Source organism: Acipenser ruthenus, chromosome 10 (assembly GCF_902713425.1).
Source record: "Acipenser ruthenus chromosome 10, fAciRut3.2 maternal haplotype, whole genome shotgun sequence".
NCBI lineage: Eukaryota > Metazoa > Chordata > Actinopteri > Acipenseriformes > Acipenseridae > Acipenser > Acipenser ruthenus.
Genome location: NC_081198.1, coordinates 44,535,987 through 44,550,090, shown reverse-complemented (window position 1 = coordinate 44,550,090; position 14,104 = coordinate 44,535,987). Strand labels below are relative to the sequence as shown.

General features: G+C 35.6%; 2 protein-coding genes across 5 annotated transcripts; one reads left to right on the top strand and one right to left on the bottom strand.

Annotated features, from left to right (window-relative positions):
• The first annotated feature begins 1,939 nt into the window (after window positions 1–1,939).
• On the top strand, window positions 1,940–3,344 carry si:ch73-71c20.5 (DUF4748 domain-containing protein). Its single transcript, XM_034016754.2, has 3 exons — window positions 1,940–2,032; window positions 2,448–2,670; window positions 2,932–3,344. Exons 1-3 carry the CDS (start codon window positions 1,984–1,986, stop codon window positions 3,098–3,100), a joined length of 441 nt encoding a protein of 146 aa, XP_033872645.2. The 5' UTR covers window positions 1,940–1,983; the 3' UTR covers window positions 3,101–3,344.
• An 800-nt stretch (window positions 3,345–4,144) lies between these two features.
• On the bottom strand, window positions 4,145–13,609 carry LOC117410298 (protein lifeguard 3-like). Of its 4 annotated transcripts, none has more exons than XM_034016718.3 (13): window positions 13,352–13,609; window positions 12,041–12,214; window positions 9,814–10,216; window positions 8,942–9,039; window positions 8,298–8,362; window positions 8,066–8,119; window positions 6,739–6,789; window positions 6,608–6,647; window positions 6,433–6,470; window positions 6,037–6,124; window positions 5,637–5,732; window positions 5,151–5,204; window positions 4,145–5,037 (listed from the first exon to the last, which is right to left on the bottom strand). In XM_034016718.3, the coding sequence occupies exons 2-13, from the start codon at window positions 12,050–12,052 to the stop codon at window positions 4,891–4,893; spliced, it is 1,146 nt and encodes a 381-aa protein (XP_033872609.2). In that variant the 5' UTR covers window positions 12,053–12,214; window positions 13,352–13,609; the 3' UTR covers window positions 4,145–4,890. The 4 variants fall into 4 exon arrangements, with proteins under 4 accessions (XP_033872609.2, XP_033872612.2, XP_033872620.2 ...); XM_034016721.3 differs by lacking the exon at window positions 12,041–12,214 and adding an exon at window positions 11,773–11,813 and having other exon boundaries at window positions 13,352–13,608; XM_034016729.3 differs by lacking the exon at window positions 13,352–13,609 and adding an exon at window positions 11,773–11,813 and having other exon boundaries at window positions 12,041–13,273.
• Between the last annotated feature and the right edge of the window lie 495 nt (window positions 13,610–14,104).

Here is a 14,104-nt window from a genome sequence, read left to right as displayed (position 1 = left end):
CATTCCAGATAGATTCAGTTCTGAATAAACTTGGAGTAACTTCTAGAACTTTCCAGTGATATAAATAGTAGTATAAATACAGGGGCCTTAAGCCCACCAGTTCAGTTTAGTTCCAGCTGCCTAAGTGGATACATATCTGCATTTTTCTGAGATGGCATCAAGGTCATAGGAGACTTCAAAATGGTGGTATTCCTGATGGGTCTCCAAGGCGGTTTTACCAAGTTTTCCTGCTATCTTTGCCTTTGGGACAGCAGGGACACCAAGGCGCACTACCACAGGTGGGACTGGCCACAGCGGACCAAGTACTCTGTGGGGAGGAACAACGTCAAGTGGGAGCCACTGGTGGACCCCCGGAAGGTGCTGATTCCACCACTGCACATCAAATTGGGCCTTATGAAACAATTTGTCAGAGCTCTAGATAAGGAGTCGGCAGCCTTCAAGTACCTTCAAGACTTCTTCCCTAAGCTGTCTGAGGCAAAGGTCAAAGTCGGTGTCTTCGTCGGACCACAGATAAAGAAGATCCTGGAGTGCAATGAATTCCCCAAGAAGCTCACTAGTAAGGAGAAAGCGGCTTGGAACAGCTTTGTCGCAGTGGTTCGGGGCTTCCTGGGCAATCAAAAGGCCAAAAACTATGTGGAGCTGGTTGAGACTCTGGTGAAGAACTACGGCACAATGGGCTGTAGGATGTCCCTCAAAGTCCATATCCTTGATGCTCATGTTGATAAATTCAAGGAGAACATGGAAGCGTACTCGGAGGAGCAAGGCGAGCGCTTCCACCAGGATATACTGGACTTTGAACGCCGCTACCAAGGACAGTATAACGAGAACATGATGGGAGACTACATTTAGGGTCTGATTCGTGAAAGTGATTTACAGTATAATCGTAAATCTCGAAAAACTACTCACTTCTAAATCTTTTGTAGTCATTTTTGTATTACTTTAGTATAAATACATGTTAATTTGGACTCATGTTGTTTTGTTCTGACTTTATGTGAACGAAAAGACACAAATTCACCTGTTTTCTCATTGGAAATAGGTAAATTTCAAAATATCACTGTCCTGGTCACAAAAGCAAAGTTTGTGGGGAATAATAGCCATTTTCTATACTTTTGAGGCATAAGCAATTAGGAAATAACACTTACTACCCAGGAACAAAAATGTTGTTACATAGCGTTATCTATAGAATGTACTTAAGAAACAATGCCAAGAGAAACATTTATGGGGGAACCTATGTTGGGTCAAATAGACCCAAATTATGATAGCATGGTTAAAAGACAGATGCTGACCATTACCACTTGAAAACAGGATTTCTAGTACACTGTACAACAGTCTGGTTTGGCACAGTTGTACATTAAAAGCAAGTTCATGTCTGTGTGTGGAGATGTATACAATGCTTAAAACCCCAGAGTGAACAATGCCACCTTCTTTCTGTACGTTTTTTTAAGTAGATTTTGCTATCTGATGTGTTTCTGATTCAATAATAATCATGAACAGGTACATGTAAAAGGGGATTGTTTGTGAGCATTTAAAAAGACGATCATGTGTCTGCATATTTGCAACAGCATGATATACGTTAATTGCATATCCTTAATAAAAAACTATTGCATTGCTTTAGATGCAGTACACTATACTTTAAAATACCCATAATATTTACACCCTTCGACTACACAAAAAATGACCAAAAATGTACACTCTTTTATTTTTAAAACTGTGGAAGAGATTCGGAAAACACTTACCAGTTACTGGGACTGAAATATACCACAAATATATTATATTTAAGAGACAGTTTGTGTATGTCCGGGCTGTGTAAAACACAAGATAACTCAGTTACAAATATCATACAATGTATCAGAATGGACAACGAAAATAACAACCCATCGATCTCCAGAATTTCTTTATTACAGCGCATTATTGTGTAGGACTACAAAGTCCATGGTGCACTGCACGGTGTCAGGTGCATTCTGGGATTTCATAAGCCAAAACATGGCTGCGTCCTATAGAATACGAGTGATGGGGTCAACTGTTGCAAAAGGTAAGAAAGTAGGATATGACAACATGGTCACAATATTAGAATTCTGTATTGAATCGTGACATTAAAGTTTAAAGATATATCGTGCAGTACAGAAGTTTGTCTTCCAAATTTACCGTAAATATTACACAACTGCCTCATTAATAATATATTACCATTTGGTTAAACAATATCGTACTTGGACCTTAACCGTCTACGTATGCTGAATGGACAATACGGATATACAATTTTAATGATGACTCTCAGTTTATGAGGCACTTTAAATAAAACATTAATACTATAGTTATTGTTTGTTTATGCTTTAAAAAAACGATAGGAATTTGTTTCAACAACATCTTGCTTTTGGTTGCGAGCATTTAGATATTTTATATTTATGAGTAACTCAAATGTGACAGACTGTTCATTTATTTTTCTACAGGAATACTGAATTCAGTCTCCAAATGCTTTACTTGGAGGGTTCAGCCTTCTACTGATGTTTTTGCCCAAAGTTCAGTCTTGCAGCACTGCAGATCATTCCACTGTAACCTCGGCGGCGCACTGATGTGTTCCAAAGCAGAGTCAGGGAAACCCAGTACAGAGGGACCCGAGTACATCCCAAAAAAGAAAGCCAAGAACCCCATGATGAAAGTTGGACTTGCCTGGTAATATAGAGAGAGAGAGAGAGTAGATTGCTGAAGATTGTCTTTTGTATTCTCATCTACTTTTTGTCTTCAAGGTAGTACTATAGTAGTTCTCAGATACTTAAGTAAATAAATACATTTACATCATAAGAGGTAATGCAGAATAGAAATATGAGCCCTTTACAGTTTAGATTAAAAAAATAATTGTTTTGTTTTGTTCGCACACAAAACTTTCCAAACATTAATACTGTTTGTTTTATTTTTTATTTTTGTTATTTCCAGGATTATAGGACTCCCATCAGGAATTATTGGTTTTCTTCTTGTCAAGCGAGAGGTAGATAAGAATCGCTTAAAACAATTAAAAATACGACAGAGGATGAAGAAATCCAATGAAGGAGTGTATGAGAGTGACAGACGCAGAACACAGAACACAGAGTACCCAAGGCCCTGACTAGATTTCCCCTAAAAAGATTGATATACTAAAGTTAAAATGTGGACATATCTTGTAAATATTGTGTGCCTATAAGGATGACTAGAAAAAACTGCCATCTCCTGACATGACAAACGCATTACTCAAAATGACAGTACTTTACCTGAAATGTTAATACATTTTGATTTTTTTGGATTGTGTTAAAATGTATTCATAATTAAATGTAAAATTGATGGCACTAAAATAACACATTTGTTTTAAATTATTTGCTGTAAATTTGTTTTCACAAACCTGGAGTTTTCACTGTATCTTCCACCTGTTGGCCTTTGGTGCATTGAGATTCAATATCTTGTTCTTTTTCTGGTGTCACAGTAATATTATATTTTGTACTTTAGGATTTTAACAACTTTGTTAAGTATCTAAACATTAGCTCACAAGGGATTTTTGCTAAAATGCAGAAATTTTAAACAGATGCATGCTAATATTTTTGAAAATGAGCCAGTGAACACACACTCAAAAAAACATTGTTCCCTACAGTGTTGATAACAAGATTGAGTTAAAATATATAGGCTACTCATTAATGAAGGGATTTTCAAAGGAGTCATGTCACAAAACAGATCCTTAATTAGTGAATTGAACACGAGAGTTAAATTAAACAAGACTCTGGGCTACTCAATTCAATAATTGAGGACCTGGTCAGAACAAGGTCCTGGGCTGTACAGAAAATGGATTGAAAGAGCCACAACTAGTTGACACTGCTGAATCAATACCTTAGCTACCCACTTTAACCCAGCACCCTTCCACAGTTTTATAGCAGGTGCGTCTCCCAAATGGGCATCATATACTTCTATATAAGATGGCTTTTGCCTAGTTTAGGACTGCTCAGGGACAGTACATGTACAAACCTGTCTTGTTGAACCCATAGTAAGTATTTTCTTCTTCACAGTACTACAGTTTGGGAATTCATTAGTACCACATATTTATTTTCTAAACTTTACTGTGGGGAAAATCTATGACCTTTGTAAATATATTATTAGGACAATACAGATGAACAATGCACACAGGTTTTAAAGAGTACTGAATATATTTTAAAAAGATATATAACAATGTGCCTGTTGTCACTGAAATTCTGTAAACATACTTGGTGGTAACAATCAGACAATCCTATGATGGCTGGTCCAGCTTAATACAATAAGTGTATTTATCCACTTACAGAAACGTCATAGTGACATTCTTACCATCAGTTAAGTTTAATTATATTGGAAAGGTACTGGATATATACACGGCAAACATACTAAATGCTGCCTGTTTTGTACATGGCAGCAGTACTCTAGAATATACTAGATTTAAACAAATTCAACAAAATCAACTGAATAGTTCAACACCCCAAAGATTGACCTTTTGATTAAAAACTGCAACCCTTTTTTATGCATGTTTTCATATCAAGAAATTCCATTTGGTTTTACATTCAAACATTGATTGTAAGCCATAACAAACATCACAAATCATATACAGTAATCTACTTGCAATGCTAATCATAAGAAATCCAGTAAACAAGTTCATATTTTGCATATTTGTAGGTAACAATGAGTTTAGTTAATCTTGAAAAGGGTTCCGAGATGAAGCTTTAAATGTAACAGTACCTATAAATGTAACATCACCAAAAGAGGTGATGGAAGTATTAATGAAAAATGTACGAACATGAAATACACCTTATCCACACAAATATATGCAATATACTGGTACACATACTATATACTGTAACAGGGTAAAAATGTTTGATAAAAGCAAGGGACAAGTCTGCAGCAATCCTATTTAATTGCCCCAATGAGTTGCAGTAGGTTTGTGAAAATGTTGACAATGTCAGTGTATAGTCGGAGAGCTCCATAAACATATTCCTCGGGGCTGATTGCATGCTTCTTATTGCCCAGGATCAGCTGTGTGTCATAGGCCAAGAACTGTAGAGTATCAAAAGAAAGAGAGGTTGAAAGAAAAAAAAACACAAAAGTCAGGTAAAACAGAATGTAACTGATAACCAACTGATGACATGCATATAAAATAAGTTACTCACCAGAGTAAATATAATAGCTGCAAGGGCTGCAAATAACATATGAAGCCATGGAATCTGGGGGGGTAACAAAAAGAACCCAATTCAATAATAGTTATATCGCACACACACCATGTGTTCTACTGTGCCCAAACTATTCCCTGGGCCTTTGGTACTTACATCTCAAACTTGTTAAAAACAAGAGCTAAAAATGAATTAGTACAGTTCCCTTTATCAGAAAGAAAGACATTAGAATAGTATGCAATTCATATGAATATGATCAACGAATGTAAACTACATGTTGGTCAATCTATGCAAATGGTGGTGTTGAATTCTCTCAACTAAACAAAACTGGCACAACCCCTTGTCATGCAGGAGGCATTCAGAAGAAATACTGGGGGTGGGGGGTATCTTTTTGGAGATTGCTTATAGTTGGCTTACATAATATTGCATTAAAGGATAAAGGTTCCGTTTTCATATTGATTGTAAGAAAACAGCACAGCCACTTACATATTTAAATGACAGTACGATAGCAGTGATGATTCCGGTGACAAAGAGAACAATCCCAAGGACAGAGAACAGGCCTCCACAGGATGTGAAATCCACCTGAGACAGAATGTTATGTTAATGTTATGTGTCATTCATGACACAAACAGAATGTTCAAAAATCCTCAGAATTCTACTTGTCAATCAAACCAATCAATTAGCAATACATAAGCTTTGGTTAAGCGATGGGTATGCAACTTTAAAGAAAGCTGTTTTACAGACACAATATCTCTGTAATCTGGAGTATGGCCATTACAGTTGACTTATTACAAATCTTGTTGTATAGTGCTGAGGTTGTTCTAATGCTGCTTGCACCTGAATTAACCAACTTTTAAAAATAACAACTAATAAAAGATACCTTTACCTTAGTTTGAAAACAGAAGACAGTGACAATGATGCAGACAATTGCAGTTATACCAAGGGCTAGAAACACAGCCTTTGTGTCATAGTAACTGAAAACAAAGATTACAAATGTATCAAAAATATTATAAATAACAGGAAGGCAATCCACACCTTAGACCCTGTCCTACATTACACCCCAGTATAGAGTTAGTGGTTAAAGACTTAAAAACAGTTAAACATAAAATATACTTGCGTAGCTAGAGTAGCACATTCATGTTCGATGATATATTAAATGAAAATTCTTAATACACTATTTTAGGTTAATTAAAACCATTAAAAAAGTACCTCTGTTATAGTCACCAGAAACTCTAAAATACACCTAAAATGTTTACACTTATTTCAGCTACACATTACAAACCTTGAAACTGTTCCAGTCATGTAGGACATAGCCAGGGTCTGCAAGGGAAAACAGAGGGCATGTCACATTAATTGGTCTAATTATACGCTGATGTTAACTTTCAAATGCAAGGGTTATCATATAGTTAACCCCTTGTCTCACATTTAAACATCATTTTTGAAAATTTCTGACTTACAAATACTGCCAGTAAAATTACATTCCAAGGGAAACGTCTCCTAAAAATAGAAAAGGATATGTTCTCAAAACACAAACACTTCTAAAACAAAGATGACAATGAACATCAGAAATGTGTAAACCCCAGCTCACCTTGGCCCTTCACAGCAAGCCAACACCATGTATGTTATGAAGAAAATCCCACTGTAGAAAAGGACAAGTTACACTATGTATCTCTAACTGTTTCAGGGCAATTCAGCAAACTGTATCATCAGAAGTATTCATGACAGTGTAGAAACTGGAATAAAATAACAGAAAGTGTGATAGGTGGGTATTAGGGATGCCACTAAGAAATTACTTCCTGACATTAATACTGTCTGTACTTATAATACAACAGTTTGCTGAACAGCCCTATCCAACTTTCCTGTAGTTAGTGATGCTAGTTTTCCATCTAAATTCTCTGAATGGTTTGATATGCTATATTATATTATTGTAGCTTCAATGTGTGTGTATATATATATATATATATATATATATATATATATATATATATATATATATATATATATATACACACACATACATATATATATATATATATATATATATATATATATATATATATATATATATATATACACACACACACATACATACATATATATATATATATATATATTTATATATATATATATATATATATATACAGTACTGTGCAAAAGTTTTAGGCAGGTGTGAAAAAATGCTGTAAAGTAAGAATGCTTTCAAAAATAGACATGTTAATAGATTATATTTATCAATTAACAAAATGCAAAGTGCGTGAACAGAAGAAATCAATATTTGGTGTGACCACCCTTTGCCTTCAAAACAGCATCAATTCTTCTATATATATATATATATATATATATAACAATAAATAAAAAACTGAAACCCAAACAGCGTCAAAGCAACTGGCTTCATAACTGCTGAAGATTTTCATATGACTGGAATAGCCGAGCCCATGTACTTAGAAATACTGTGACTGCAACCCAATTCAAAACCCCATTATTAATGAATCTGCATACACCATGTAATTGTTTTTTTTAATATTAAGTGGTTGTTTACTCACTGTGATGTACTTGGTTATTACCTGCTTTGCCTCATTCATTCATTCATTTATGTACATATCACTGAATGTTTGAATAAATAATAATAATAATAATAATAATAATAATAATAATAATAATAATAATAATAATAATAATAATAATAATCTGTGTAGTAATCGTAACCATAAGTGGTTAGTGGATATCTTCTCTATGTTTCAGCTGTTCACTGGTGCTATATGTGGACCTACATGAGTATTTCCACCTTGTGTTCCAGGTGATTGGAGATTCTAAATTACTTCTAAATTATAAAAGATCAAGTAGTAACCGAAACTATTAGGTTACTACTTGATCTAAATAATTGACATAGCTGTGAACAGTAAAACTATACTTACTAAGACACCCAGTACACGGCTGGATATGAGCGGACAAATGACTTCACTGGTTGACTAAAAATAAAAAAGAAAGATGAGTTTCAGTACAGTAATGATACAGTCGTTTCATTAAAAAAACAGCAAAGGACAAAGGCAGTTCATATAAAAATGCTGTTAACAGATACTAATCAGAAGACATTTATTTGTATTATAATCTCAGTTCTTAAGTTATTTTCCAGCTTTTGTTTCTTACCAAAATGTGAAGATGGCCACAACTGCCACTGTAACAAGGAGCTGTGCTGCCAGGATGAGGTATACCTGTTATGAAAACATAAGCAATTCAGCCTCTAGCATAAAACAGTGAAACCTACAAGCAGAGGTACTGTCTATGATCCAACCCACGTGTCACATTGCACATATGGGTTTGATTTAAGATTGGAAATCAGCTATTGTCTTGTTTCATATTTCAAAGCTTCCCTCAACATTTGATTTTTTTTTTTTATCTAACTCTTTCCTGAAGTAAGATGACTATATTGATACAAAACCTCAGAAAGGTGCATGTTATTTATTTTCTGCAGAAACAACCATTGTAATGAATACTCTACCAACCATAAACTAACCATGTATACAATTTGATTTCAGTGTTACCATTGCTTCAATGCACAGGCAGCTCTTTGAACTCATTTCCATGAGCTCATTATCGGGTGGGGCAGTGGAATGCCTTGAATCAGGCCTGGGGACTGGGCTGCATACAGGAACAGTTCTGCTTTTCATTAAGGAGTGTTTTTATGGTACGTCACTTGGTTTTATGTTTTATGTCCAATTCAGCTAGCTCTCCCACCATTAGTGCACAACCAGCACTAATGTTGAACTAACGCTGTAATATTTGGTTCTTACCTTCCGGATGAAAGCATGACGGACACTCTTATCATTCCAGTTACTTGCAGTGAATCCTTCAGTATTATCACCATGTCTGTCATATGTTCTATTACCATCTGTTAAAGCAATCACACTGTAATTACGATGTTTGAAGGTCTGCTGGTCATGTTAATTACTGAATGTTTTATGTAACAAAAGCAAACCTTTATTTCCAATAGTTATAAACTTTTTGCTACTTATAAAATATATTTTTATAGTAGAAGGCATGACAGTAATAACAATAACTATCACACTTCACAATGGTTTGAGGAGGACAGTGTAGTTTGTCTTTTGTCTTCAGCCCAGAAGTACCGTCTGAGAATCAAAATAGAAACATATACTGTACCTTACCTACTGCATATTCCTATTGGAACTGTCAATATTGTAAAGACAATAACACGGTGTACAGTTACATTCATTAAATGTTTATAAAGTAAAAAACAAACAACAGTTTTCTCTATTTAATAGCAGTTCTTCAGTATGATCTTTTTATTTATAATAAGTTAATACATTAACTTATTATAAATAAATAAGATTATCTTGTATTGTCTATGTCTTCTTGTGTAGTATTGTTATAACTGTGACTGGTTGAATTCATATACATTATTTATAAATATTACTTGTCTGTTCAGTCAATGCTTGCACACCTTTATTGACACAAAGAAACAAATAGAATGACCAAAGCAAACATAACTCGTCAAATATTTTGTGTCACTAATATGGGAAGAACCATATTTGTTTGTTGATTCAATCCTGTGTAGCACACATTTACACTGTTTATCACAGTAACGTATATGATTCTGTAACAGTACTTTAGCACTGAAACACTTTATTCGTGGGTTGGAATATACCTTCGTTAAGGGGGGCAGTTGGTGGAATCATCGGGGGCATCATCGGGGGCATCATGGGGGGCATCATGGGAGGCATTCCAGCCGGGTTGTTGGGATTGGGCTGCATTCCTGGCTGAGGAAACATTCCTGGCTGGGGAAACATTCCAGGCTGGGAGTAGGCCCCTGGCTGTGGGTACGCCCCTGGCTGTGGGTACGCCCCTGGCTGTGGGTATGCCCCTGGCTGAGGGTATCCTCTAGAAGCTGGGAAGCCACCATATGGTGATGGCTGAGGATACCCGCCAGAGTGGGGTGGGTATAGAGGATTATTTGCATCCTCATAGCCTGGGGGTATATCTGGCCTCGACATGGGGACAAGCTTTTCCCTCAACTCCTTGGTTTGTCTTTTAAGTTTCTTCCCTTTAAGCTGTTAAAAATAAAGCATATGTCAGATGCTTCAAGAAAATGTATTCAAAGTAAGCCTCCTGTAAAGACAAAAGGTTAGGTACTCTTTATTTTTTTCAATTTTGACAGGAGGTTTAGCCTGCCCATCCACATATAACATGTACTGTACACTGCCTAGGTAATTTCCTCTTGTATTTAGGGAAGCTACTTATACCATTACTATAGAAATAAATAATAATAGTAAAAGCACATACTGTACTTATTAAACTTCTTTATTATTATTTTTTTTTAAATTTCAGAGTGACCAATTATTATTTTTCTTTATTTTTCCCCAGTTTGGAATGTCCAATTATGTTTTTTCTCCCCACACAGAACTGAACGTTCTGAGGATGTGTGAGAGTCCTCCGATCTCACAAGCCTAAAGCCAGAATCGCTTTTACGCTGAGCAATCCAGAGCAGAGGTGAGCGGGCTAGCGATCCCGGAGAACAGAGACTAGCCCTGCTTTTTATCCACTATGAATGTGCCCGTTGTCTGGTCAGTAGGGTTCGCTGTTGCACAGTGATGAGAAGCAATCCCTGCTGGTTTCCCATCCCCCACCCTGGAAGCGTCAGAGCCAATGTAACACCCCACTCGGGGTCCCCAGCAAAGTTCGGCCTCTTTGCACAGCCTGAATGGAAAACTGGCGCCATCCAAGCTGTGTGACTCATCCAGCACTCCCAGCGGCAGCGCTTTAACTGGATGAGCCACTCGGGACCCCTTATTAAACTTGTTTGTATTTATATAAACCCTTAACCCCGGCTTTCTTTCTGGTACTGGTCAGCAAAAACACTATAACTGTGGAACTCATTGCTACTATGACGATCAAAACTTAAACTGTGGAACAATACTCTTTGTGGGCAGTCATTTTGGAGGTGCAGTAATGGAAAACCAGGAGTACACTTTTTTGCATCCACCAGTAGTTTTCAGACAGCAAAGTATGAGCACGCTTGAGCTACCAATGCCAATTGCCGTTTAAATAGCAGACTGATGCTATTAAACCAGCCTGTCACGCCAATTGCACAACTGAAATTTGTAATGTAAAATATAACAATAACACCATATATTAATGAAAATGTCCACTTTCTGCATGGTGTCTTGTTAACCTTTTAGCAACACTTGCAAATGCCTTTTCATATTGTGAAGTTTAAAAGAAAACTTCAAGCTGCTAAATACATTAAAAGGCACCGTGAATGAAAAAAAAAACCATGTAAGGTAAACGTTTATACTGTACATAACCTGCCAATGCAGGAGTCTCTGTGAAAATGTAGGGCACATTATGTGTAATCACTCTTTATAACAAATGTCAATGCATCTAATTTGGGCAAGCAGTTCTGAAGATAGCTGCACATTCATTACTGCAGCCCACCTATTCAAAGACCATAAATACTGCAAAAATGTGTCAGCATATCCTACATTTTGAAAATGTATAAACTGTGTTAAAGAATGCCCTTACCAATTTTCATTACAATCGGAAGTGTAACATGCCCTGGCCCACCAAAAAACACTGTTGGGTTTGTACATAATATTGTAAAACTCACTTTCAATATTTCTATCCACTTGGTTCAGGAACATGAAAGTTCTGTAAAAAGAATAATTACATGGCAACAAGATAAACACAAACTAAACAATTTCCTGGATCTCTGTGAATCAGCCAGCCAAGTTGGAAGTTGTCCCTGGAAGTCACTAAGGTTTAGAACAGGACAGTCAATTGACACTTTAAAAAAATATAACACTGGTAACATTACACTGATTTTCATAACCAAGAACAATTAAAGAAAACAGGTTCTATCTGATTTTGATAATTACCCTCGAGTACATTGACGGGTTTTATAATCACTCAGATAAAGCCAGGGAGTATCTCCACCCTTGCTGTAGCATCTATCTCTAAAGTTCTGTATGTGCAGTTTATAATGAGGCGTTGCCTCACTGAGGCGTTTCCACACGCAGAAGATTCCATTACAGAGAGCTAAATTGTCCACACTGTTGGGAGACAGTAAAACACTTTGTAACAATAATACAAAATAATTGTCTTTGAATGAATACAAACTTTTGGACATGTTACGTTCAAACTCTATGCTAATTTGATGCAGCGCTTTCACTGCCAGCTTTACTTTCACTTATCTTCATATTTGCAGGAACTTAATTGCGTCGTGTAGGCCGTGGCATACTCCACCCAGAAGGCCCACCCTCTACAGTGTGCCAAAAGTGTTTTTTCAATGTTTGTTTTCGAGGTGCTGTTAAATAAACTGTTACAGACGTATTTCAAGATTTCCGACTTTGAAGGAAAAATAATCCTATTTGTAAACGCACAATGTTTAATAGTAGCTAAATGATATATTTTAAATATCTGCATAGTGAAGCTGCTATTTGAATTTGGAACAGAAAAGTCAATTGTGTATAATAATGACACCTAATACTCGTATTTCAGTGTATTGCCTTTTTGTACAACACACTACATACTGTGGCGTCCTACACATACAAAGCAGAATTATGAAGTCACTCCACTAGCTACCCAAATGACAATGAACATGTAGACAAACATGTTCTACCGCTTAGATACCAAAATCAAATAAAAAAAAACACCTAAATAGGTACCAAACCTTGTGATGACCAATATAATTTGTATGCAGTTTGTTTTATCCTACTTTCAGTTTTTTAATTGCTTTCGCATGCCAGTTTTTAGTACTGTATGGTGATACAATTGTGCTCCCAAAGAACAGGTTAAAACAGGTTCACAACCACATGGAATGACGTGAAATCTTTATCAAGCTGAACAGCATGAAACTGCATTTAACTCAAAAGGTTACACGCACAATCGAGCGTGTAATGTATTTGACTTCCAAAATCGATTCTATCTGTCCATACCTAGTAACAATCATCAGCAGCACACCCAACTAAATAAACTATGTACATAAATTAAACCGAGAACACCACGCCTTGTTCTTTCGGTAAAAGTATTTAACTTGAAATATAATTTGTTAAAAAATAAAAAATAAAATAACACTTTAAAAAAAGTAAACAACAGTTTTGTAGTAGAATGTTTGTGTGTATATATATATATATATATATATATATATATATATATATATATATATATATATATATATAGTTACTTACAGTACTTCGTGGTGGTTTTCAAGACAGGTACGCAGAATGTGAAAAAATATGTTGGTTACAACAGATTCCAAACTTGATGAAACCTTTCCTTACAAAAAGTTGTATATCCGTACGCGATAAACTCTTTCCCAAGTAATTCTTTCAAGATTTCTTGGGAATAAATGTCATGTTATTAACACTTCCTAGTTTTGATCAAGTTACGCACACAGAGGAGGAGTTTGGGATACCGATCCAGCAACACAAAAAACTTGGCAGCAAAACAGCTAGAACGGCTGTCACACATGGCGTGTTCTGCATTACCCATTTATCTCGATACTTGCCTTGTAATAACGTGTTCAGGAAAATGAAACAAACAAAAAAAGTTTAGAAAAGTTTTTTTTTTTTTTTTTTTGGGGGGGGGGGGGGGGGTATTCGAAAATATTTAATATGGTAATCAGTCAGTTAAGAAGAATTACGAGAACTGACATGATGAATCGGAATCAAAATACATATTCAGCTGCAACCACTAGTTACAGTCATTAGCAGACCCAGGCCCAAATTTTATGGAAAAGGTTATTTTGTTAATAATAATATGAAGCATATTGCAATGTACATATTTACTGTTTATTAAGAAAAATGTGCATTTATCCATAATGTTGAAATCTTAAATTGTAAGATACCTTTTATTACCAGCACATGTCACATTTTAGGGTAATAATAATAATAATAATAATAATAATAATAATAATAATAATAATAATAATAATAGTAGTA

Excerpts from the sequence above, each read along its gene's own strand:
- LOC117410298 (XM_034016718.3), bottom strand. Across the intron at positions 6,648-6,738 it reads GCTTGCTGTGAAGGGCCAAG|GAGACGTTTCCCTTGGAATG; the intron begins GTGAGCTGGGGT and ends TTCTATTTTTAG. Across the intron at positions 6,471-6,607 it reads TAATTTTACTGGCAGTATTT|ACCCTGGCTATGTCCTACAT; the intron begins GTAAGTCAGAAA and ends TTTCCCTTGCAG.
- si:ch73-71c20.5 (XM_034016754.2), top strand. The coding sequence starts at position 1,984 with ATGGCTGCGTCCTATAGAATACGAGTGATGGGGTCAACTGTTGCAAAA. Across the intron at positions 2,033-2,447 it reads GGGGTCAACTGTTGCAAAAG|GAATACTGAATTCAGTCTCC; the intron begins GTAAGAAAGTAG and ends ATTTTTCTACAG. Across the intron at positions 2,671-2,931 it reads ATGAAAGTTGGACTTGCCTG|GATTATAGGACTCCCATCAG; the intron begins GTAATATAGAGA and ends TGTTATTTCCAG.